This window comes from Tachysurus vachellii, chromosome 19, assembly GCF_030014155.1.
Source record: "Tachysurus vachellii isolate PV-2020 chromosome 19, HZAU_Pvac_v1, whole genome shotgun sequence".
NCBI classification, from domain to species: Eukaryota; Metazoa; Chordata; class Actinopteri; order Siluriformes; family Bagridae; genus Tachysurus; species Tachysurus vachellii.
The window spans coordinates 4410001-4435513 of record NC_083478.1 but is presented as its reverse complement, the minus strand read 5'-3'; the positions used below and the strand labels follow the sequence as shown (position 1 = coordinate 4435513).

Genomic DNA, 25513 nt, shown 5'->3' with positions numbered 1-25513 from the left:
TGTTGATGTTGTGAGCAGCCATGTTGGTTAACTTTACCTTTTTCTTTGTATTTGAAATGGATCGTGCTTTTATCCATTTCAAATACAGAGCTCGACATTTTGGAAGCATAACAACCAAAGAATACTGAAATTCCTGCGTTTATTTGTTTGCACTGGTTAAACAGTGGAGTTTAACAGGTCCGTGTTTTAAGCCTGTGAGTTTGTAACTACGACAGAATACTGGATTGATATTTAAAAGGCCTCCTGTAATAACATGTTAATGATATGCTGCTTCTTAGTGCTACTATTGGGCACCTTGGTGCTTAATTAATCACCAACTTGCGCTCCGATTGGTTCATTGGGTTAAAATGCAAATAGCACCAGAACTACGATTGGTTTATACGTGTGGTGTCCGGGGCTCTGATTGGGCAAATCACAGCGCGAGGGCAGCGGATATGTTTAAAATTGCAGAAGAGACAGGAGGCAGAATTTATGCTTCAGTACATTTAGAGTTTCTCTATCTATCTATCTATCTATCTATCTATCTATCTATCTATCTATCTATCTATCTGTCTGTCTGTCTGTCTGTCTGTCTGTCTGTCTGTCTGTCTGTCTGTCTGTCTGTCTGTCTGTCTGTCTGTCATTAGCCTCCATGGATATAGAAAATGACTTATTATTGGAACTGAAATGAACAGATAACTTGTACGAGTAATCAAACACTTCTTGAGGAAAGAAAATAGGAAGGGTTTTGTGTACAAATAGTCAGTCTCTGGTACTAGCTTGCTAGTCTAGCCACAATGAACAAGCTAATGTTATCTAAATGAATATGTGATAATAGGACGAAAAAAGAAACAAAACTGGAAGGAATAAGAAGAAAATAAAAGGGAAACTTGCTGATGTTAAATTTATGTTTAATTTATTTTAAGATGCAAAACTTAATACACTTAATACACTTACAACCAACATCACTGCCTGTGCAACGAATGAATAGCTAGCGCCTGAAATGTGCTCCTGAAATCGTCTCTGTGGTGATTGGGCAGAGCCGCATAGAGTCAATCTATACAGGTCTGTGATTGGGTGCGTTTTGCATGAACATTAATTTTGGTGAGTAGTCTGAAATCCTAGAATACATATTTTTGGTAAAAGTTTTGCTCTTCAGAAATATATACGTTTATAAATGTTGAAATATGTGTGATAAGATAAGAACAGATTTTATTCTCTCACTTTCTCTCTAACAGAGGAAAGGAGAGTCAGAGGAGAAGAATGACCACATGGTCAAGAAGAATGAACTCGGGGCCCTCAAGGGAAACAGACAGTCTGTCCCCTCGCCAATCCGGAACAGCTCCTAAAGAGTCTAGCTTGGCCTAACCCTGTTGAGTCTATAACGGTTCACTCTTTCTGTCAGAGAAAATATGAGGTGCCACCGGAGGTAGTGATAGAACCCAGGTCTCCAGAAAGAAGGCTTGATTAACACCCACAGAACAGAGTTAGATACAAGTGCAGGATGATAGAAAACTACATCGAATAAACTTAATAGAACATACAGAAATTAAGAGAGTGTCATGGGAGTTGAAAACAGAAACAACGAATGAGCGAACTATAACACAAAAGAACAGGTGTATATATACAGTAGGTGAACAAATCTGGGGAAAATGAGAATTAGGTGAGGGCAAATAGGCAGGAAACAGAACAATAGAATGCGTGGGGCAAAGCACATGTGGAGAAGCAAAACCTCAACAAAAGCACATGACAAACAAACATGAACAATGACATAAACCATGGTCAGAAAAGGCGAAATGTCCAAGTAGCCCCTGACACTCAGGTCATTTCTGTTTAGGAGGAAAATGAAGGCTATGGAAATTTACTAGGTGTAAAGATTCATTCATCAAAGTATCATTGCAGTTTATTTCACCGACCACCAAGACTCTGACTCTGCAGCTTGGTTCCATTTTATCCACAAACAGAAACTTCATCATTCTTTCTGTTTCTGAAATCGAACGTTCTCGATGAGACATTTCATCACAGCATGACTTCCTCGATATCATCATCTAGTGTCGTAATGGCTTTAACAGCGGGGCCACTCTCGGAGACATGCAGCGTGGTCCTTTTCATCCTGCCTGGTGTCTCTGCATCTCTTCTGCGTCCACTTGATGATTTCGTATTGGGAGAACTCAGGAGTTCCATCTTGCTGGGTGACTCATAGGGTGCAGAAAAAACCGAGGACCCGAACAGCTGCTGTAGAAAATCAGACTTCTTCTCCTTTGCAAATCCACTCAGATCCATCCCTCCATTCTCATCTCCTGACAGCTGCTCCACAGACAGGCTCGGGCTCCGGTGTCCGAGACCTGCTCGAGGAGCAGGTTTACCAAACGATGGAGCATAGCTGCCAAAGGTGAGGTCAAGATCCTGATTGGTTTTCTGTGACCTCATTGCCACGCCCCGATTCCCGGTCTTGGGCGTGCTCAGATAATCATGAGGGTCTGTGAAGCCGAAGATGGAGATGTTTTCATTCCGAGGAGGAGTGCGAGTGCTTTCCTTTTCCTCATGGAAGAAGCTGGAGTCTTGTGCCTTAGCTTGCATGTCGATCTCACGCATTTTGGCCAAAAGTTGGTCTTTTCGTCTGCGCTCTTCTTCTGCACGCTCATGATTAACCTGAATCTCTTCCTCGCTCAGGTGTCCCTCTTTACCTCTCTCTACCTCCGTCTGCCACTCATTTCGCCTCTTCCTTTCTTTTTCATCTCTGTCCCACCCTGTCACAAGGCACAAATATGATATATAAATAAGGCCCTTATATGTACAGACATGACATTGCTCTGTGGTCTACATCACACACCATGTCTATGTCTTCAATGTGGAGAGCTTTTTATCCTAAATCTATTTATACAGCTCTTGGTTTTACTTCAGTACTGTAACACTAGTACCTGTGTACAGTATGTGTAAACTCTTATGGAAATTTTACACATTAACAATACAATTTTTAAAAGAAGGTTGTAAATCTAGCATCAGCTCATGTTCATGTTTTATATTTGATGTAACAATAATTCATGAAACACCTCTACACCTGACCTGCACATTCATATAATTATCCGATGAACCAATTATGTGTCAATGGCATGATGCATAAAATCCTGTAGATAGTCATGAGCTACAGATTTTTCATTACCTTGTTCAAAAACATTTTCTTTTAGCTAAAACTTGATAACTATTCATCAACATGCACATGGAAATACGAAAAAAATCAGGGTTTCTAAAAGGTTTGTTTTGCAGTGGTAAAGAACAAAGCACCAGATTTAACAAATAAAATAGATCTCAGAGACTCACCATCGCTTTGCCTCATCCCTTTCTCTTCGCTCAGGTTGAACTCAAAATTTATTCTCTGTTTCTGCACCATTTCTTTCTCATTGTCACTTTTTCTCTCTCTTTCCCTGAGTCTGTTTTTCTCTCTCCCCTGCTCCTCCATCTCCATCCCACGTGCTCCATCTTCCACCTGCTCTCGTGTCGTCTCCTGAATCCTTTGCGCTTCTGCTCCCATCTGTCTCTGCTCACTGCTTTGCTGGTCCTGATGGAATATTTGAGGGAAGATAGATGGATGAAAATAACTGGGGAGTTTTATGTTCACAGAATTTCATTTACTTTGTCCTTTGTGATAAAAAGAAGGAACAAATGAGTATGATATCATTCTAACATGTTTTGTCACTCCAGATTTCCTCACACAACATCAGTGCCTGTTCTCACTAATGCTCTTGTGATTGGATGAACATCCTGATAACTACGCTCCAGAATCTTCCAGAAACCCTTCCCAGAAGAGAGGAGGACTAAATCAATGATGGGATGTTCAACAATCAAATATGAGTAAGTGTCACACCGGGTGGAGGAAGACAAACCCAGATTCAGGATAGCTTCAAAGAAATAGGTTTTAATAAATAAAATACACGAAACAGGAACACAGATGAAAACTAGACAGGACAAAAGACCAGGAAACACTGACGGACACTGACGATGATTCCGGTTGCACTGACGATGGCATGGTTTAATAATCATCACCATTAACACCATTAACTCACTTTTATTTGTTTCATCTCTAAGTAAGAGCATTAAAAGACTTTTTCCATGACTGACAGTTAGTAATAAGGTAAAGGCCCTGGAGAAGCCGTGGGTCTGGCACGGACAAGCGAAGAGTTCGCTATGTTAAACTATGAGATGTTTTTGCAATCCAAAAATAAATATCATAAGAATTCTGATCATTCAATCACATGACAAATCTGTTAGATTAAGCTCTAAGTCTGGAAGGTTGATTCAAATTCTAATATTTTGTCAGAAAGAGCAAACCAGCTTATTCAATACGACGTCCATTCATACGATGCCTGGAAGATTTATCTGTGATTTATCGACATGATGCTCTAGTCAGAGATAAGATTTAAGTAAGTAAGTGTTAAACTGCATGTGTAATCTAAATGTATGCTAGATAAGCAATAAAACGTTGCTGTCGGGCGGAAACCTCGTATGTCCAAATTTGGTCAATTTCATATTTTTTCACATATCGATGCTATTGGTCAGTCCCCACGTGGGTCTGTTATTTTTACAAGTTATTAACCAATCTAAAGTCTTGAAAATAGCTTGAGCGCAAATCTCATAACTCCATTGGACACTTCAACTGTCCACCTCTTCCTCACTCCGCTGGAGAGCTTCGCGGCATATTTCTCCTCAAGAAGAGTCGCAACGAATCAACACGTCTTCTGAGGTAAATGTCTTCAAAACACTGGGCTCAAAGAAAAAAAAACTTGACCCCCGCTAGTTCTGGTGCTCGTCTGAGGACAGGAATTTAGCGCAAGACAATCCACTGCAACGCGGACTAAACCCTGTGCACTGCAGATAAGGTACGGCGTTTTTTTTAATTTCCTGATAAATAACGGTTTTGGAGATATGAGGATTCCGCCTGACAGCGACGAAAACATAATACATACTGGGAAATGCTGTATTAGGGAAAAAATCAACATCTGGGAAGCACCCAGATGTCACCATGAAGTTGATTATTTTCCCATAAAGCAACACAGTCCAGATACTTTATTCCACTTACACTACAGATATTTCGTTAAAGAATGACACCAGTGTATTTTGTCATCTGTCAACTGTCATCCTCTCAACAGCAAATAAAGATTTTATGGTGTCAAACAACAATATGTCATTTAATCAGTTTATTATGAGGCTTATCTGGTTTCTGCATCACTGTCAATGTGCTGTTACTATAGAGATCATAATGTATTCGAACAATCACATTCATTTAAGCCTGTGATATAAACCTTCAATCAGAAATACTGTCAGAGCTGCTGTAATAGAAAATGAATCGACACCCTCGGACAACCCGAAGCGAGAATTCAACAGCGTTGGTGTATAAAGACATTTATAAAGCGGTGTTGGAGAACAACGTGACCATCTGCATCCTGGGATTTTCTCTAATCCTGCTCTTTCGTTAACTCAGGGCTCTGTTTCGTGAAGAAGGTTGAATGAATTAACCAGGCTACTGTCCAAGTGAAGAAAGCTACTAAACCTGAGCTGAGAAAACACACACACACACACACACACAGACACAGACACAGATATAGTCTTAAAAGGTTATTATACATCTTACCTTACACTCACCCAACCAATAGACAAAGTGAGTGCTGACTGTTCGAAAGGCAACACTGGAATTAAAATGTTCTCTATTCTACGCTAATTCGGTATGAAACATTTAAAGTAACAGTTGGAATCAGCCCTATGGAGCTCATAGTCAGATGTTCTTCAGTTTCCCACTCACGACTTCAGGTCCTACCTGCAATTAATTGTATCTTATTTACTGTTTGGAAGAATGGCTCTTTACAGTGGTTTCATTTAATCACGTCATGTGTAAACTTTATGCTAGGTGGAAACGTCAGGGAATGGAGCCGTTTCTCTGTAAACTGGGGTTGAGTGATGGGGGGGGGGACTCATAAGGGCAAAGCTTAATCTCATCTACATGAAACAGAATCTGGGAAGAACGTGGATGTTTCAACGACTCCAAACATACAGCCAAAATAACAAAAAAAAAAAAAAAAAAAAGATGGTGCTAGCATAGCATGGACTAACTAATCTCATAAAAGTGAAATTATTTTTGACCCTCGTCACCCTGGGAATTGTAAGATTTTCCGTTTTCCAGACCATTTTCTCAGAGGAATCGGCCAAAACTGAACCACGGTGCTGCAAAAAATCTATTTATGTCAAAGGTAGAAATAACAGAAGTGAAGTGTGAAAGCTTGAAAGCATGAAAGATTCACATAAAAGAAATGTTGTGTTGTTAAATAAAGAACTGTGTTAAATACATTTTGTTAGATCTGGGCAAATGATCGACTGGGTTTCAGTGAAAGACGCTTGCCTTCAGAGACAGATAGTCATCCGCCGGGTCATCGCAGGAGAACTCACTACAGTTAGTGATAGCAAGAGGAGGAGAGGGGAAGTCTAGCGAGACCATCATGTCTTCTGTCTGCACTGCTTTACTGCAGCTTCTGCTGAAATCTGAAGATACAAAAAAAAAGTTGTTAAGATAATAGAGTGACCCTTAACAGCTTTTACCCTATTATATGTGCTATAACACAGTTCAGTTAGAACGCTATCCTGCTGGCATAGCACATCTAATAGTATGCCATTGTTAGCACTATGTTAACTGGTCACTCTGTGCATTCATTCATTTTCTAACTGCAGATTACTAAGCAAATCTATACCCTACCTTTCCTCCTGGTGGAATCTTCTAAATCTTTCTTTGGAGCCCCTCTCAGCATTCGATTGGCATAAATGTTCCTAGTGTCCAGCTCTCGTTCTCTCTCCTAAAAAAACATTACAAATATAGTCAATAAAATATCAGCATGCATTATAACCTTTGTTTGTGCAATGGACCAGATATGTTCTGGTCCAGAATGTTTAGATACCTTTAATTTGGTGCTTAGCTTGTTGAGTTCTTCCCGCAGTGTCTGGGTTTCCTGTAGGACATCGTGGGTTTTTTTACGTTCACTCGCCAGCTGCCTCTGAAAGCTCCCTGTACTCAACTCCATGTTCTTCTCTAGTTCCTGAGAGCACACATATACCACACACGGCACGAATGAACTTAATAAAGCTGCTAATTAACTAATAAATAAACATGTTATAGCACTGGGGTTTCTATACTAGGAGTCACGACCCTGGACTTACAAATGGGGTTGTGAAAAAATCCCTTTTGTTTCCTTAAAGGTGGGGTCTCCGTTGTTTGAAAGCCAGTGTTGACATTTGAAATCACTAAAACAAACACGCCCCTAACCCAAATGGGTCCCCCCCTTGTTTTGATAGCTCCACCCCCACATACACCAGACAAGTATAACCCAAGTATAACCCAGACAAGTATTATGGCGGAACCTGTTGGGGCAGCTGACCGAGGGGATATTTTTATCAATAAATGAACTCAATGAGTAATACTATGGTAATACAAATGTGTTTTTGTAGTACTGTGTGTTGTACCGTGAAAGGTTTAGCTCTGTTTCACGCTCAAGGAGACGGTCAACACCTAGAACCCAAGGAAGAGCTAATGTTAGAGGCAGAGGTCGTAACGTTAACATGGAAAAGAAGACTTGGAGCGTGATCGCATGTTTAAGGCAAAAAGACTTGTATCAATCAAGTGTATTGATTGATTTAATATTCTGAACTTTAATTGATAGAAAGCCGTATTCTGTTAGTCCTACTTCTTGCCTTATCGTAAGCCTTTCTTCGCTTTCTTTCTTTGTTTTTATTCTCCATGTTAATGTTAAAACCGCTTTCTGCTAATGTCACACATGCGCACTGAACACTCTCTCCGCCCATATTGACAAGACACGCCCCTTTCTGCTCACTGGCTACATGTTAGTTTTGTTTTTGTATTGTTTGGCAGCCTAACGCAGTTACAACGGAGACCCCACCTTTAATTATTTTACAAATGAATGTTAGAAACATTGAAACATTTCCCCATCCTTCTACTACTGCTAAATAAACTAGAATTGTGTCTCAAATGGCATCTTGAGCACCAACCTTAACCAGTTTTCCTCTTACACTTAGTGTTTGAATATTTCTGTTTCTGTTCTAATCAGCCATCTAGTGGATCAAGTTTTTAATGTAGATCTTTAAATTCTAAAGATATACAGTGAGTGTGTGAAGAATGCCAATCATGTTACCGCTGCACGTCTCAAGTACAAAACAGACTCGGGCCGTATCACATGACCCCGGTCCGAATTATGCGTAGAATTTAGAGCAACAAATACAACACGCAGAATATATTTACTGTATGCACGTAAATATGCATTTTAGTACATAATTATGCTCAAACCTTCACTCTACGCTCACTCTCCTGCACTTTGACCTGTGCGTGTACGAGTTTGCGTGCCAGTTCTTCTCTTTCCCCGAGCCGTTGATCATCAGCGAGCTGCTGCAGTTTGTGCAGCTGATCTCGGCATCTCTGTAGCTGTGTGTCTGCCTCCACGCAGCGGCGCTCGGTTATGCGCTCCTTCTCCTGAGAGCGCCGCAGTCTCTCTCGCAGGACGTGCGTCTCATTGTTGTGACGCGAGAGGAGCTGCGAGATCTCGCTCTCCGTGTCGCTGTAGCGATGCAGCGCTTTCTCATGGCGCAGCTGAAGCTGTTTCAGTAGACGGTTTTCTCGCTGTAGCTCATCAGTGCGCAGCTGCAGCTCACCAAGCGCGTTCTTCAACTCGCTGATCTTTAACAGGCGGGCAGACAGCAGCCGCTTGGTGACCAGGTCCAGGTCTTTGGGCAGAGCATCTTTACCAAGGCTCTGAGAGCGCAGACCACTGGAGCGCTGATGAGAGGGTATGGTCTGGGGACCCGGACGCCGAGGTACACCCTTACGCACTCCTGCAGAGAAGAATGTAAAATATAAAGCAATGATAATCACAAAACTATTATACAAACAATCAATAATTTTGCTTAATACTGAATTTGTATTGTTTTTTCTTTCACATGTGACATACAAAGAGTATATTCTTGACTAGATTCTTCTACATGTAAAAAAAAAATCACATTAAATCACATTCATAAGTGAGTAATGTGTCATTATGCCATGTGTTGGCCTTTATTGGCAGTGTATGCTGAAGCAAATAATGTGTACTGGCCTCGATTCAGCCATTCATCTAACATGCCAGACGGAATGTATTTAAAGCAACAAGAAATAGTAATCATTGTTTTTTTTATAAGTTCAAGGTAAGGATGCTAGAAGTTTCTTCACCGGAATCATTTCAGATGATTAGTGTCATACATGGGGGCACGGTTGCTTAGTGGTTAGCACGTTCGCCTCACACCTCCAGGGTTGGGGGTTCGATTCCCGCCTCCGCCTTGTGTGTGTGGAGTTTGCATGTTCTCCCCGTGCCTCGGGGGTTTCCTCTGGGTACTCCGGTTTCCTCCCCCGGTCCAAAGACATGCATGGTAGGTTGATTGGCATCTCTGGAAAATTATCCGTAGTGTGTGAGTGCGTGAGTGAATAAGAGTGTGTGTGTGTGCCCTGCGATAGGCACAGGCTCCCCGTGACCCGAGGTAGTTCGGATAAGCGGTAGAAGATGAGTGAGTGAGTGAGTGAGTAGTGTCATACATACTCGGTGTGTGTGTGTGTGTGTGTATATGTGTGTACACAGGGTCATACCTGTCTGGTGTACAGGGCTGCTTGATATTCTCTGTGTCCTTGCACCTCTGTGTGGTGATGGAGAAGGGAAACGCGGTGAGAAGGACCTCTCAGACAGTGAAGCGTTCTCATAATCATCTGAATAGAACGAGGCGCTGCTCTGCTCTCCGTCAGACATCTGGTCCTTATCCGGATCGCGGTTCCGCTCTCGTGTTCTGGTCCGTGCTCGATTCCCTCTGGAGCTCTCATTATTCTCCCGGAGCTTTTTGTTCCGGTAACCTGACAAAGCCAAGTCTTTCTGGTCACCGTGAGACACTTGGACACTCTGTTCGGATTCCAACAAGCGATTATCCTCGACATCATAAGAATCCATTGTCTGAGATTTGCTAAAATCAGAGAGTTTAATCAGATGCCGAGTTTGCACGTACATTCTGGCACAGAGACACATTACCTTTACCAATACTTTTAAATGTTAAGAATATATCCATGTCTAATTTGACTGTTTTATTACAAGAAGTATATAATAAAATGCTCATATCTATGCTACAAACTTTCTATTGTTAAATCATTTCTAAATCATTTTTCTTAAAAATAAATAAATAAATAAATAAATAAATAAATAAATAAATAAATAAAAATAAATAATAATAATAAAAAAGACACCTGATTTACATCCTAAGATTTTTTTGGTTTTACATTTACTTTTAACTGTGGACTAGGGCTCCGTCGTCAATGTGATCCACAGACAGCTGATTGTGGACCTCCACCTTCCCCCACCATCCTGATACGGATCACCGGCGTGGACACCCTCCATACCACATCTTCTATGAAAATAAGGTGAAGAAATCCCCTTCTATGTAATACCATCTCCTGAAAACCCCATTACCCTCGGATTCCCCTGGCTGCAAACCCACAACCCCTAAGTGTCATGGCAGCAAACTCACTCACTGCCTCCATATTGTTCCAAGAACTGTACCATGCCACAGCACATCAAAAGATAACCCTGAAACCCAAGGGGCCATGCACGTTTCACAAGAATATGAGGATTTATAGGAGGTGTTTAACAAGGAGAGAGCCACCCAACTAATACTATCATGTACACCACGCCAACTACCAGCAGGTCTGTTAGAACCACTTTCCATCCCTCTCTGCCTCTGGTCTCACATCGTGGTGGATTTTATCACAGACCTTCCCAACTTTAATGATTATACGACCATCGCATTCAGTGTGGACCGCTTTTCAAAAGCCTGCAAGCCTGTGCCCCTAAAGGGACTTCCCACCACCATGGAAACAGCCAAGGCCCTGGTGGACCAGGTTTTCTGTAATTATGGGGTTCCTGAAGACGTTGTTTCGGATCAGGAAACCCAATTCACATCAAGATGGTGGGCCTTTTTTGATCCAACCATGGATGATAATATTAGGAGATAAATCTCTCTGCAGCAGCAGACATAAATGTATGTTTAAAACATACACACACACACACATTCAGTAATTGCCTCATGTCACCTTGACAACTGTTTAGCTCGCTGCATTTAAGAGGTGTGTGTATATACGCCTTCGTTTGTTCACACGCCAACATCTGGCCTATTCAAGACAAAATCGTCATGCACACAACCCTTGCACGAGGCTCTATCTAACGATTTACATTACAACATCAACCACAACGCTAGCGACGATAATACCTAAACTCTTTCGCTGATAAATCCAGACTTCACACACACTTCTGTACCTGACAGTGGAAATGTTTAGGATCATGTCAGTGTGTCATCTTAGTCATTGCGGTAGTGTGATGTAACATTAAACACCATGGCACTCCAGAGACATGAAGCATCTGGATTGCGGAATGCTCTGTGACAAGTTTGTTTCTGGAGATTACAATAACAGTGGGTTTGCGGGCCAATTTCTGACTCATGCATGTGTCTAGAACTTTCCAGAGCGTTCACGGAATACAGACGCACAAACGCAGAGAGAAATGTGCTGCTGGGAGATCTTAAAGGATTACTTACATAGCCTCATCTCTGCTGAATGTCAGTACTTCTCTCTGCACTGAGAAATGAACAGATGTTTTATGGTTTAACGTGACACGAATTTATGGGCTTGCATTCCGTCATCATAGAATCTAACCACATACTGTGTGTCTTCAATACCGTGCGTCGGCCAGGTTTCATGCGAATGCTGATTGACCGAATGCAGATCGTGTCTGTTTGTGTATGTGGTAAAATTGTGACCCATTTACTGTGGGTTTTATCAACAAACTCATAGTCGTACTGATACAAACACGTCAAGTGTACTTAATGAGTACCAGTACTTTCTATCTTGTAGGCTAGAAATAATCTGTTAAAAATCTTGGTGTGACAGAAAGTGATAAAAAAAAAAAAACAATCAATTTATTTGTGTTGATTGTTTCCCAGCATGGTGTCTTAAAAACCTTTCTCCTCTTTGAGTAAACTCTCAAATCAGACACAAACCTGAGTAAGTAGATCAGTTTTATTTCCATGCATTTAATTTTACTGTCATTTAATATAATCACCTTTCTTTATAATAAATCAGAAAACAACAATGCTGGTTAATGTGGTATATGCACATATAAAGTGCAGGGCTTTCCACTATACTGCCTTTAGCTGTCAATATAATGGTCAGTTTAATCACCATGCAGGATTAGTTTCTATTCTATTAGACACACATAATAGACACACTTCAGGTATTGCTTACAGGTAAATGCTTACAGATACACAGTCACAGAAAGATAAAACAGCCCTGAAACAAGAATGAGAGAAAGTATTAACCAAAGCTTTATTGTAGTCTGTAGTTTTATCCATTTTTTTCGACACTGGAACACTTAAATAAAGAGATTATTTACTTGCAGAAAGTTTCGTGTTATCCACACAGCAACATTTTGTTAAACACAGTTTGGGGGATATGAAGTCTAATTGCATCCGTCTGAGTTCCCGAATAAATGTTTACTCACGTTCCCAACAATGAGTCAGAGACTTCTATTAAATCCGATTATGTAAACGATTATATGAATCGTAAGCAAACTGGACTTCGGTTTCTTCCTCTTTACAAGATAAAGTTTGCAAATTTGTGTCCATAGTTACACATATGCAATAGATGCACTAATCAGAATCAGACTCCGAATCACCTTTATTGCCAGAAAATATAAAAAATATATAAGAAATTATGACAAAGAAACATTAGCATTTACACTGGTCCACTTTTGTACATTCTGCACTTTTATACAGTTAAACTTTAAATGCTACATGCAGTAGTTAATATAATGCATATGAACACAGCAAAGAGGGGGTTGTATGTAAATGTCCAATGAGGCGGATAAGAGACCACGGTGGGTCCTGAATATTGTTAATGAGGCCAGATGGTCTTGTGATGGAAAGAAACTTTTTGGTGGCGTGAGGTTTTTGTCTTGATGGACCACAGCCTTCTGCTGGAGGGGAGTGCTTTGAAAAGATAGTGTCCAGGAGAGAGGCCCAGTCACAATCTTTACTACCTGCTTCAGGGCACATGTTAGCCTACAGATCCAGAAGAGGTGGCCAATTGCAGCCAATCACTTTCTCAGCAGAGCGAATGACACTCTGTCTGTTTTTGTCCCTGGTAGTGCCAGCAGCGTACCAAGTGGTGAAGGAGGAGGTGAGTATGAACTTGATAATCGAGGTGTAGAAGCACACCATCTTTGTCTTTGGTAGGTAGAACTGCATTAGCTGCCACAGGAAGTGAGCTTTTTTAATTAAATAGTTTATGTGCAGCACCAACTTGAGATCCTAGTGACTGGGACGTGACACGGGATAGTAGATGTGGGTGGTGCTGGGTTCTTTTTAATATCTACAACAATCTGTACTGTTTTCACAGCATTAAGCTCCAGGTTGTTCTGGCTGCGCCCAGTCACCAGATGGAGTATTACTTTAATACAGAGAGTTTTTCTGTGCCTACTCTAATTCTCAGCCCTGGCTCACGCTGAACTCTTTGTGCTTTCCTTGTTGTAACATGCCTGAGCCAAATTATCAGTCGCTTATCAAAATTGATTTGACTGAAATCAGTGAGACAACTGGGAAAGACAGCAATGATTGCAGAGGTTTGTAACAGAGCAGTGTATTGATCTCTATTGTTGACTCAATTATTTGGCCTTTTTTTTTTCTTCTAGAATCTAGTCCTCTGCTAAACACCTCTGAAGAGTATAAGAGCATCTGTTCATGACAGCCTTGTTTGGAAAGTAATGACAAATAAAGCTGCAGGGTTCAAATGAACAGGACTGAATTGTCCTGTTTGACTGCAGTAGTTATATGTTTATATATTTAAACTAGGACTGTAAAACATTAGATAGCTGTTGAGGAGGCAGATTCAGTCCTAATAAGCCACGGGTGTCAAAAAACAAGTGCAAAAAACAAATTTTATATTACAGGATAGACCAAATCATACATTACAGAAACGCTGCTGCTAATTGAAAGCAAACACAGAGAAGCTTCTTCCCGCAGGCCATTCGGAGTCTAAACCAGGAAACACCCAGGATCTAGTACTGGACCTCTCCCTCCATCTTCATTGTTTTTATGCACACCTTTTTCTGCACTGACACTTTAACTCTGGACTTGCACAGCACAGTGCCACTTTATACACTATTTACACACCATACTGCACATGGACACTTTAACTCTGGACTTGCACAGCACAGTGCCACTTTATACACTATTTACACACCATACTGCACATGGACACTTTAACTCTGGACTTGCACAGCACAGTGCCACTTTATACACTATTTACACACCATACTGCACATGGACACTTTAACTCTGCATTTGCACAGCACAGTGCCACTTTATACACTATTTACACACCATACTGCACATGGACACTTTAACTCTGGACTTGCACAGCACAGTGCCACTTTATACACTATTTACACACCATACTGCACATGGACACTTTAACTCTGGACTTGCACAGCACAGTGCCACTTTATACACTATTTACACACCATACTGCACATGGACACTTTAACTCTGGACTTGCACAGCACAGTGCCACTTTATACACTATTTACACACCATACTGCACATGGACACTTTAACTCTGGACTTGCACAGCACAGTGCCACTTTATACACTATTTACACACCATACTGCACATGGACACTTTAACTCTGGACTTGCACAGCACAGTGCCACTTTATACACTATTTACACACCATACTGCACATGGACACTTTAACTCTGGACTTGCACAGCACAGTGCCACTTTATACACTATTTACACACCATACTGCACATAGACACTTTAACTCTGGACTTGCACAGCACAGTGTCACTTTATACACTATTTACACACCATACTGCACATGGACACTTTAACTCTGGACTTGCACAGCACAGTGCCACTTTATACACTATTTACACACCATACTGCACATGGACACTTTAACTCTGGACTTGCACAGCACAGTGCCACTTTATACACTATTTACACACCATACTGCACATGGACACTTTAACTCTGGACTTGCACAGCACAGTGCCACTTTATACACTATTTACACACCATACTGCACATGGACACTTTAACTCTGGACTTGCACAGCACAGTGCCACTTTATACACTATTTACACACCATACTGCACATGGACACTAACTCTGGACTTGCACAGCACAGTGCCACTTTATACACTATTTACACACCATACTGCACATGGACACTTTAACTCTGGACTTGCACAGCACAGTGCCACTTTATACACTATATACACACCATACTGCACATGGACACTTTAACTCTGGACTTGCACAGCACAGTGCCACTTTATACACTATTTACACACCATACTGCACATGGACACTTTAACTCTGCATTTGCACAGCACAGTGCCACTTTATACACTATTTACACACCATACTGCACATGGACACTTTAACTCTGGACTTGCACAGCACAGTGCCACTTTATACACTATTTACACACCATACTGCACATGGACACTTTAACTCTGGACTTGCACAGCACAGTGCCACTTTATACACTATTTACACACCATACTGCACATGGACACTTTAACTCTGGACTTGCACAGCACAGTGCCACTTTATACACTATTTACACACCATACTCCACATGGACACTTTAACTCTGGACTTGCACAGCACAGTGCCACTTTATACACTATTTACACACCATACTGCACATGGACACTTTAACTCTGGACTTGCACAGCACAGTGCCACTTTATACACTATTTACACACCATACTGCACATGGACACTTTAACTCTGGACTTGCACAGCACAGTGCCACTTTATACACTATTTACACACCATACTGCACATGGACACTTTAAGGACAATCTTTAAAAACCATACACATTTATGTATATGTATATTTATGTATATGTATATACATTCTTTTTCCAATTATATTTTCATATTTTATATAGTTTTTTTATATAGTTTATACTTTTTTTTTATGTATCTATCTCCTTTTGGTTTTAGTTTATTTTTTATCTTAAATTGCATTCCTTTTTTTTATGCTTATATACCGGACAGAAGCAAAAAGCATTTCACTGCATGTCACCCTGTATGTATGCGTATGTGACAAATAAAATTGATTTGTTTGATTTGAAACAGACTCATGTAGACATATGAGAAGATACTGTTTTATTAACGAATACTAGCAAGCTAATAACATTCACCGTGAAGCAAAGCTAATCTTGCTAACCGCTAGCCAACTTTATACTTCATTTTACTGGGACATTGTGCTATAAAACAAACAAACAAACAAACAAACGCAATTATTGTTTATTTATTTAAAACTTACCTGTTTGTTCAGAAATCCGTGTGTATTTCCCTGGATGATAAACAGAGCTAATCACTCTGCTAGCTTGGATTATTTTTCTAGCTAAACTGAAGCTCCTGTCAACCTGAAATAATATCCCAGTGTGGCTGTAATCCGTCTTCTAACTAAACCAAGACCTTCCATTAACACCTACTGAACATCGGTCAATGTGACAGCAGCCCCGCATTAACACGGTTTAACACTAAACCTCGAAAAAAGTGAGAGAGAAATAAATATAATGCTCCCACGCGCTGCCTTGGGCTGTAACGGCGTCATGGTGACGCCTTGCCATGGCAACAGCAGTTTGTTGCACGCGCGCACTGGCGTCGGCAACCAATCAAAAATGAGCTAGAAAGTTGGAAATAAAGAAATTAGAAGTTAGAAATAAAAATAAATAAATAAATAAATAAATAAATAAAATTGAAATGTGTTAAATGTATTAAAATCACAGTAAAACATACACCACTACTATTACTACTACTACGAGTAGTAGTTTATAGTTTATAGTAGTTTAGTAGCTTATACTTCTTATAATAATAATAATAATAATAATAATAATAATAATAATAATAATAACAATAATAATAATAATAATGTTTATACAAATAGTTAGTTACATATTGTATTCTTGCTATTAAGGATCTATTAATAATGATAGAAATTATAACAACCATCATGAATTATATGGTATTATATAATTTTTTTTATTATAAATGTGAATAGAATAATAAAATAATATTACTTATATTATGAAGAACAACAATGATGATGATTATGATGATGATGATGATTGTTGTTGTTGTTGTTGTTGTACATGCTTCTAATTTCCAAATAACAATTCAGGCTTCAGACTGATAATAGCAAACTATGTTTGTAAACCATCTTCTGCAGAGATTGATTCGTTTAACTTAAGTGCAGGCATACAGAATTCAATTCAATTTCAATTCAATTCAATTTTAATTCAGTTCAGTTTTATTTGTATGGCACTTTTTACACTTGACATTGTCTCAAAGCAGCTTTACAGAACATAAACATAGAACAAAAGGTTATTATAAAGAATAATATAAAGAATAATAAAATAATACAAAGTTCAAGATTAATATTAGATAGATTTAAATGTGTTTGTATTTATCCATAATGAGCAAGTCTGAGGTGACTGAGGTGACTGTGTTGAGGAAAAACTCCCTTGAATGGAAGGAAGAAACCTTGAGAGGAACCAGACTCAAAGGGGAACCTCATCCTCATCTGGGTGACACTGGAGGGTGTGATTATAAATATACAGTCAAACAAATGTTGTATTGATGAGCAGATTATTGTCCTCAAAGACCACATGGAGTTGGCGTCTCCTCTTTAGTATCACAGAGTCTAACCGGAGCTGGTACATCTCTAGATGTCTCAGGATCCTCACAGAGTCGCCCTCGTCTCAGTGGTGGTCCAAAATCTTCATGGAACGGAAGACAATCAGAGCTGGTACAATTTCTGGATGCCTTGGGATGGGTAGAAAGAGAGAAGCACTGGAGATGAAGATGATACACTAGATGATAATGTGCATTTGGTCAGATGTATTAGAGCACCATATTATGGGATATATTATGTATATGTGTGCACCTGACTAAAGAGTGAAGTTTTTATTCTACATTTAAACTCTGAAAGTGTCTCGAGATGTTTAAATGTGAAACTTATAACATCTTTCCGACTACTCCAATATTTATAAATAAAAATACATTTCCCAGCATGCATCTGTTCAGTCGGGTCATTTGAGTCAGTGAGTGGTGAGTCCTAGGACTGCAGCGCCAGCAAACGCGTTAATATGATGGTATGGAAATAACGGGGGCGCGCGTGCGCTTCATTTGAAAGCAGTCTGTCTCGCGACTCCAGACGCACTCACAAACAGCGCGAGCCAGAGTGAACGTGAGCGCGCGCAGCGTACCGGGGACATCAGGATGGTCATCCGGGTGTTTATCGCCTCCTCGTCCGGCTCTCTGGCGGTGAGTATAACGCGTTTATTACACATTATAAAAGAAAGTTCACACCGTATGTAGTCTGTGCGTTATTAACATTATTAATCCGTCATATAACATTTATCCACTAGTCCGGTTTACTACTGAAGTAGAATAAGAGTAATAAAGCATAATAATGCGCTATAATCTTAACCTTATTGATATTATTATAGTTTTTGTATTAATATTCTATTAAAACAGCACCATAACACACTTTACAGTAATCTATATCCAGGTATAAACACTTCTTTTACCCCCATTTGGGTTTTTATTTCATTTATCAAAGCTAAATATTAACAAAATGATGTTTATTGGGGTGCACGGTGGCTTAGTGGTTAGCACGTTCGCCTCACACCTCCAGGGTTGGGGGTTCGATTCCCGCCTCCACCTTGTGTGTGTGGAGTTTGCATGTTCTCCCCGTGCCTCGGGGGTTTCCTCCGGGTACTCTGGTTTCCTCCCCCGGTCCAAAGACATGCATGGTAGGTTGATTGGCATCTCTGGAAAATAGTGTGTGATTGTGTGAGTGAATGAGTGTGTGTGTGTGTGTGTGCCCTGTGATGGGTTGGCACTCCGTCCAGGGTGTATCCTGCCTTGATGCCCGATGACGCCTGAGATAGGCACAGGCTCCCCGTGACCCGAGATAGTTCGGATAAGCGGTAGAAGATGAGAGATGAGAGATGTTTATTGTGAAACAAATAAAGGGTACTGAACTGTACCTGGTCTGGTTCTTTATCTATAAGCCTACATTTTGTGTGTATGTAGTATGTACAGTAAGTTATGTTTTAGCTTTATAGTGTAGACTAAAAACAAATAATTTAGCATTGCAATCAATTATTTAAGATAGATTATATCCATGTTTCCATGTGAAATATACATATTAAAGCTACAATAGATTACTGTATCTGTGTGTATGAGCTGTACCAGTGTGTATGAGCTGTACCTGTGTGTATGAGCTGTACCCGTGTGTATGAGCTGTACCCGTGTGTATGAGCTGTATCTGTGTGTATGAGCTGTACCCGTGTGTATGAGCTGTATCTGTGTGCATGAGCTGTACCCGTGTGTATGAACAGTACCCGTGTGTATGAGCTGTACCCATGTGTATGAGCTGTATCTGTGTCTATGAGCTGTATCTGTGTGTATGAGCTGTACCCGTGTGTATGAGCTGTACCCGTGTGTATGAACAGTACCCGTGTGTATGAGCTGTACCCGTGTGAATGAGCTGTACCCGTGTGTATGAGCTGTATCTGTGTGTATGAGCTGTACCCGTGTGTATGAGCTGTACCCGTGTGTATGAACAGTACCCGTGTGTATGAGCTGTACCCGTGTCTATGAGCTGTATCTGTGTCTATGAGCTGTATCTGTGTGTATGAGCTGTACCTGTGTGTATGAGCTGTGCCCGTGTGCACGAGCTGTACCTGTGTGTATGAGTTTTACCTCATGTGTATGAGCTGTACCCGTGTGTATGAGCTGTACCTGTGTGTATGAGCTGTACCAGTGTGTATGAGCTGTACCCGTGTGTATGAGCTGTACCTGTGTGTATGAGCTGTACCCGTGTGTATGAGCTGTACCCGTGCGCTCGAGCTGTACCCCGTGTGTATGAGCTGTACCAGTGTGTATGAGCTGTACCCGTGTGTATGAGCTGTACCTGTGTGTATGAGCTGTACCCGTGCGCACGAGCTGTACCCCGTGTGTATGAGCTGTTCCAGTGTGTATGAGCTGCATCTGTGTGTATGAGCTGTACCCGTGTGTATGAGCTGTACCCGTGTGTATGAGCTGTACCCGTGTGTATGAGCTGTACCAGTGTGTATGAGCTGTACCCGTGTGTATGAGCTGTACCCCGTGTGTATGAGCTGTACCAGTGTGTATGAGCTGTACCAGTGTGTATGAGCTGTACCCGTGTGTATGAGCTGTACCCGTGTGTATGAGCTGTACCCGTGTGTATGAGCTGTACCCGTGTGTATGAGCTGTACCAGTGTGTATGAGCTGTACCAGTGTGTATGAGCTGTACCCGTGTGTATGAGCTGTACCAGTGTGTATGAGCTGTACCCGTGTGTATGAGCTGTACCCGTGTGTATGAGCTGTACCTGTGTGCGTATACCTCCACAGCTACAGGAAAAATACCCACTAGATGAATTAAAACCGGTAATTAATGGAATATTTTCATGTGGAGTAAAAGGTTAAGTGTGCACAGGTGTGTGTTTTGTTTGATAAACACTCCTAACAACTGTCTTGAATGGCTTTTGTTGCGCTCCATTGATCTGTGCTCATGATAATGACTCTGCAATATCAGAGGAACAGTGTAGTGAGATCATAACGACAGTATAATCTCCGTCTGGGTGAGTTTTAGAAGTCGTCTCCCTCGGGGTGGATCATGAGCAGGAAAAAATGCTGGAGTGTGGGCGGATATAGTGCATGTTTACTCTTCAAACTAGCCAGAGTTTTATCTCTCATACACACAAACACACACACACACACATACATATGAAAAATGCTTATCTATTGCTACTATTTAGTACACATGAGCTTCACCTCTCCTCTAGTCCTCTCCAAGAGACTGTAGATCACATTTCATTTACAGAACATTAAGTGATTGTTTGACATCTCAGAATTAAGCAAGATGTGTCCAGTTCAAAAAATGGGGATTTGTTTTTTTTTGGAAATATTTGGCTTGCGTAGAGCGTGATTGCTCTTAATCGGATTGAATGGTTTACACTTTTCAGCATTAGGTAATGGCACAGATGAGTAATTCACCCGTGTGCTTCTTCTCTATATTTCTACAAAACTCGGACTTATTTAGCCATGGCGCTATTTTTAGACCACTCACTATTTCTCTCTCTCTTTCTTTCTATCTTTCACAAACACAAACACAATGACTCGATGATCGATGAACTGATGATTAAAGATGATGCCATTTTTAACACACAGACACACACACACACACACACACTAATTTACTTATTATGGAGCAGACACCTTGAGGTCAGACAGGTATCGGCGGTTTTGCTTTTGTGCATATCTTTGTGTGTGTGTGTGTGTGTGTGTGTGTGGTCCTTAGTACTGACAACTTATATATTTTTGATTTATCTCCCTCCCTGATAGCACTCTTCTGCTTATTCAAAGTTACTGCCACTTGCCAAGGTCAAGGACAACTCACCCACACACACACACACACACACACACACACACACACACACACACACACACACTACAAACTATGTGTTTTATTTTATTTTACTCTCTCTCTCTCTCTCTCTCTCTCTCTCTCTCTCTCTCTCTCTCTCTCTCTACTTTGCTACTTAAAAGCCATTTAATGAGTATTATTGTGTGTTTGTGTGACTCTGTGTGTACATATCTTTATTAACTAAAGCACGTTTGTGGGCTGTGTGCAGCAACACAGTGTGCACCGTCAGCATAGAGACAGGAAAGAGATAGTCCATCTGTCCTCTCCACACACACACACACAGCGGAACAAACACAACACACTACTCCCTCTTCTCTGTACAGTGGAATCCTGTCAAACATCCCCGCTCCCAAAGACACACCCCTGGCCTCAGTGCCTCACCCGTGTGTGTGTGTGTGTGTGCGGTGTGTATGTGTGTGTGCTTTGTTTATACAGTTGAAGAAGGAACAAATACATTAATCCTACGTCCGTGGTATTAATAAATGTGTTGAACCTGAGCAATGTAAATCTTTGAACCAAACAAAACCTTTTATTCATTTGCTTTGTATATGATTACAGTTGCGTGTGTGTGTGTTTGTGTGAGTGTGTGTGTGTTTTGTGCTGATGGTATTCTTTGGAAATATTTCTAAAGGTTATATTTAATATCTTTCCTACTAAGATCTAAATAAATGTCGGTTTGTGAATAAGGCAGTTGTGGTTTTGTTTTTGTTTCCACTACGCCTTGTGTGAACTCATTTTATTTATTCCAACTCAGATCACATCATGGGGGGACACGGTGCCTTAGTGGTTAGCACGTTCGCCTACACCTCCAGGGTTGGGGGTTCGATTCCCACCTCAGCCTTGTGTGTGTGGAGTTTGCATGTTCTCCCCGTGCCTCGGGGGTTTCCTCCGGGTACTCCGGTTTCCTCCCCCGGTCCAAAGACATGCATGATAGGTTGATTGGCATCTCTGGAAAATTGTCCGTATTGTGTGATTGTGTGAGTGAATAAGAGTGTGTGTGTGCCCTGCGATGGGTTGGCACTCCGTCCAGGGTGTATCCTGCCTTGATGCCCGATGACGCCTGAGATAGGCACAGGCTCCCCGTGACCCGAGGTAGTTCGGATAAGCGGTAGAAAATGAGTGAGTGAGTGAGAGATCACATCATGTTAAATGTAGGAAATGAATTGTGTTAACGTTACTCAGTTGTTATTATACTATGATGGCTGATGAATGCAAGTGATTTAGGTTCTGTTTAGCTCACAGAATTATTATTATTATAAAAATGGAATAGGAGGTAGAACAACATGCCAGTTTCAAAGCTCATTCCATGCAAGGATCCCATGCAGTTCGTGGATTTGCGGTCCAGGATGCAGTAGTTACTGATGATAAATGAATGAAAATAGAGGATTAGAGATAGTAGTTTTATTTTGGTAATGCCATGTAATACATTTTATGCCATATTATCTCAGTATTATGTGCCGTAACCCTTCAAGGCTTAAACCACATACACTGTAAATCATTGCATGTTGGTTAAACCTGCTTTAAAAAGATGAGACAACCCGACAACACAACTTGAGTTTCAGTTCACGAGTAGTGGATACCTCTTTTTATATTAAGATTATATTAAGTTTCATTTTTGAAAACTTATCATGACAATTAGAGATAAAGAGAAGAAATACGTTTGCATAAATCAGTCTTTCCACATTGTTCCTTAAAAAATAGATAGTTTTATAGAACTAAATTACTGTGTTCTCTGTATTAGTAAACACTCACATGGTTCTAGACATATAGGCAAGCTCTTGTCTGTGTGTGTGTGTGTGTGTGTGTGTGGGTGTGTGTGTGGTGTGATGCAGCTGGCTGCGAGGCAATATTGATTATTTTCCTCTTAGAGTATACAGTATACTGAAATGTTTCATTCCTCTTCTGCTACATCAATTAGCCAACACAACTATTGATGTATTAAGGACCGAGCACATATATCGTCGCTGTCAGACGGAATCCTCGTATCTCCAAAACTATTACTTTTCAGGAAATTAAAAAAACGCCGTACCTTATCTGCAGTGCACAGGGTTTAGTCCGCGTTACAGTGGATTGTCTTGCGCTAAATTCCTGTCCTCAGACGAGCACCAGAACTAGCGGGGGTCAAGATTTTTTTCTTTGAGCCCAGTGTTTTGAAGACATTTACCTCAAAAGACGTGTTGATTCGTTGCGACTCTTCTTGAGGAGAAATATGACGTGAAGCTCTCACGCTGAGTGAGGAAGAGGTGGACAGTTGAAGTGAGATTTGCGCTCAGGCTATTTTCAAGACTTTAGATTGGTTAATAACTTGTAAAAAAAACAGACCCACGTGGGGACTGACCAATAGCATCGATATGTGAAAAAAATATGAAATTGACCAAATTTGGACATACGAGGTTTCCGCCCGACAGCGACGATATATTTCTATTCATAGCTATAATATTTTTTAACGTTAACTGCAAAACAACCTAGTTCCTGTTATCACTTATGCTACAACAGCAATAAACTGCTGTTACTTCACCAGCCTCTCCTTTTCCTTTTCTTTTCTTTGTGTTTAATAGGACAAAAATGTGTCATTCAAGCCCTTCATGCTGTTTCAGGGGAAGTCGTGGCTAATGGTTAGAGAGTTTGACTCCTACCCCTAAGGTTGTGGGTTCGAGTCTCGGGCCGGCAATGCCACGACTGAGGTGCCCTTGAGCAAGGCACCAAACCCCCAACTGCTCCCCAGGCACCGCAGCATAAATGGCTGCCCACTGCTCCGTGTGTGTGTGTTCACGGTGTGTGTGTTTACTGCTGTGTGTGTACACTTTGGATGGGTTAAATGCAGAGAACGAATTCTGAGTATGGGTCACCGTACTTAGCCGTATGTCACGTCACTTCACTTCACTTCAAACGGGAAAACTCAAAGTTTACAGCTTAGAGCTTTACCGCTGACTGGAACACAGAGCTGACACTGGAGACTCCTTCTAGAAATCTTAAAATGTCTGCTCACAGAAAACTTTACCCTATCAACAGTAACACAATTGTAATATATTCATGTGGATCATCCACCATACAACGTGTATTGAAGTCAAACTAACGTGTATTGAAGTCTTTTTACGTCAAGTCAGATTTCTTGCGGCTAAAACGAAATCAAATCTAAAACGACGAAATGAAGGAGAAGCAGCATTCGCTCCTGTCCACGGATCGCGTGCACTCGTCTCTATCGTCTTCTCTCCCGTTGATAGTCACTGCACGAAGTTGCTCCATATTTGTGCAAAATGAAACACGCCTACATCTAGTCATCACCGATGGTTACCGACTCCGTTCAGGCCCTGTCACTTTGTCGCTATATGTGTGTGAACGTAACATTAGTTGTAGAAACACATCACCGAAACCCTGACACGTTTCCCGTGATTTTCACCTAACTGATTAGTGAGGTTTAATGTCAGGGGTTTCACATTATTATTCCTCAGGTAAAAAAGCATCAGCAGGAGGTCATAGGCTTCCTGGAGGCAAACCGAATCAGTTTCGAGGAGGTCGATATCACCACGCTGGACGACCAGAGACTCTGGATGTACGAGAACATGCCAGAAGAAAAACGACCTGAGAAGGGCAACCCTCTCCCTCCTCAGATCTTTAATGGAACCGTCTACTGTGGGGTGAGTATCGAGTGGAGCATAAGGTGTGTGTGGAGTGTTTATTCATCAATTAGCCATCTGCTGTCTGCAAAACACTGACATCATATCCACTCCTTTTTAATACTAGTCCTTTTGCTCGAACTATATGCCTTGTGTGCTGTCTTCAAAGGAGAAGATCAGCTCTGTCGTAGCTGTGGGCGAAGCTTATACCATAGGCTGGAAAGATGTAAAGTGAAAGAAAACGGAGGTGTTGCAATGATC

At 41.0% G+C, this 25513-nt stretch overlaps 2 protein-coding genes across 4 annotated transcripts in view; one reads left to right on the top strand and one right to left on the bottom strand.

Annotated features, from left to right (window-relative positions):
* Nucleotides 1-955: 955 nt before the first annotated feature.
* Nucleotides 956-16707, bottom strand: lca5 (lebercilin LCA5). The gene is made up of 8 exons (XM_060894785.1): nt 16437-16707; nt 9644-10008; nt 8321-8862; nt 6921-7058; nt 6722-6818; nt 6371-6510; nt 3301-3538; nt 956-2729 (listed from the first exon to the last, which is right to left on the bottom strand). Exons 2-8 carry the CDS (start codon nt 9993-9995, stop codon nt 1999-2001), a joined length of 2238 nt encoding a protein of 745 aa, XP_060750768.1. The 5' UTR covers nt 9996-10008; nt 16437-16707; the 3' UTR covers nt 956-1998.
* Nucleotides 16708-18280: 1573 nt separating this feature from the next.
* Nucleotides 18281-25513, top strand: part of sh3bgrl2 (SH3 domain binding glutamate-rich protein like 2) — a 10915-nt gene continuing 3682 nt past the window's right edge. For 2 of the 3 annotated variants that reach the window (XM_060894817.1, XM_060894816.1), the window contains exons 1-2: nt 18285-18442; nt 25088-25273. In XM_060894817.1, the coding sequence (XP_060750800.1) occupies nt 18398-18442; nt 25088-25273 (231 nt within the window). In that variant the 5' untranslated portion in view covers nt 18285-18397. Of the gene's footprint in view, nt 18443-25087; nt 25274-25513 lie in introns of all 3 variants that reach the window. The other variant, XM_060894818.1, reaches the window with a different exon arrangement.

What these genes read in the sequence shown, in the direction of transcription:
- lca5 (XM_060894785.1), bottom strand. Translation starts at nt 9,995, where the DNA reads ATGGATTCTTATGATGTCGAGGATAATCGCTTGTTGGAATCCGAACAG. An exon ending in AGAGTGAGCGTAGAGTGAAG is followed by an intron (nt 7,059 to 8,320) that starts GTTTGAGCATAA and finishes GTGTGCTCTCAG; the next exon opens with GAACTAGAGAAGAACATGGA. An exon ending in AGGGATGAGGCAAAGCGATG is followed by an intron (nt 2,730 to 3,300) that starts GTGAGTCTCTGA and finishes GCCTTGTGACAG; the next exon opens with GGTGGGACAGAGATGAAAAA.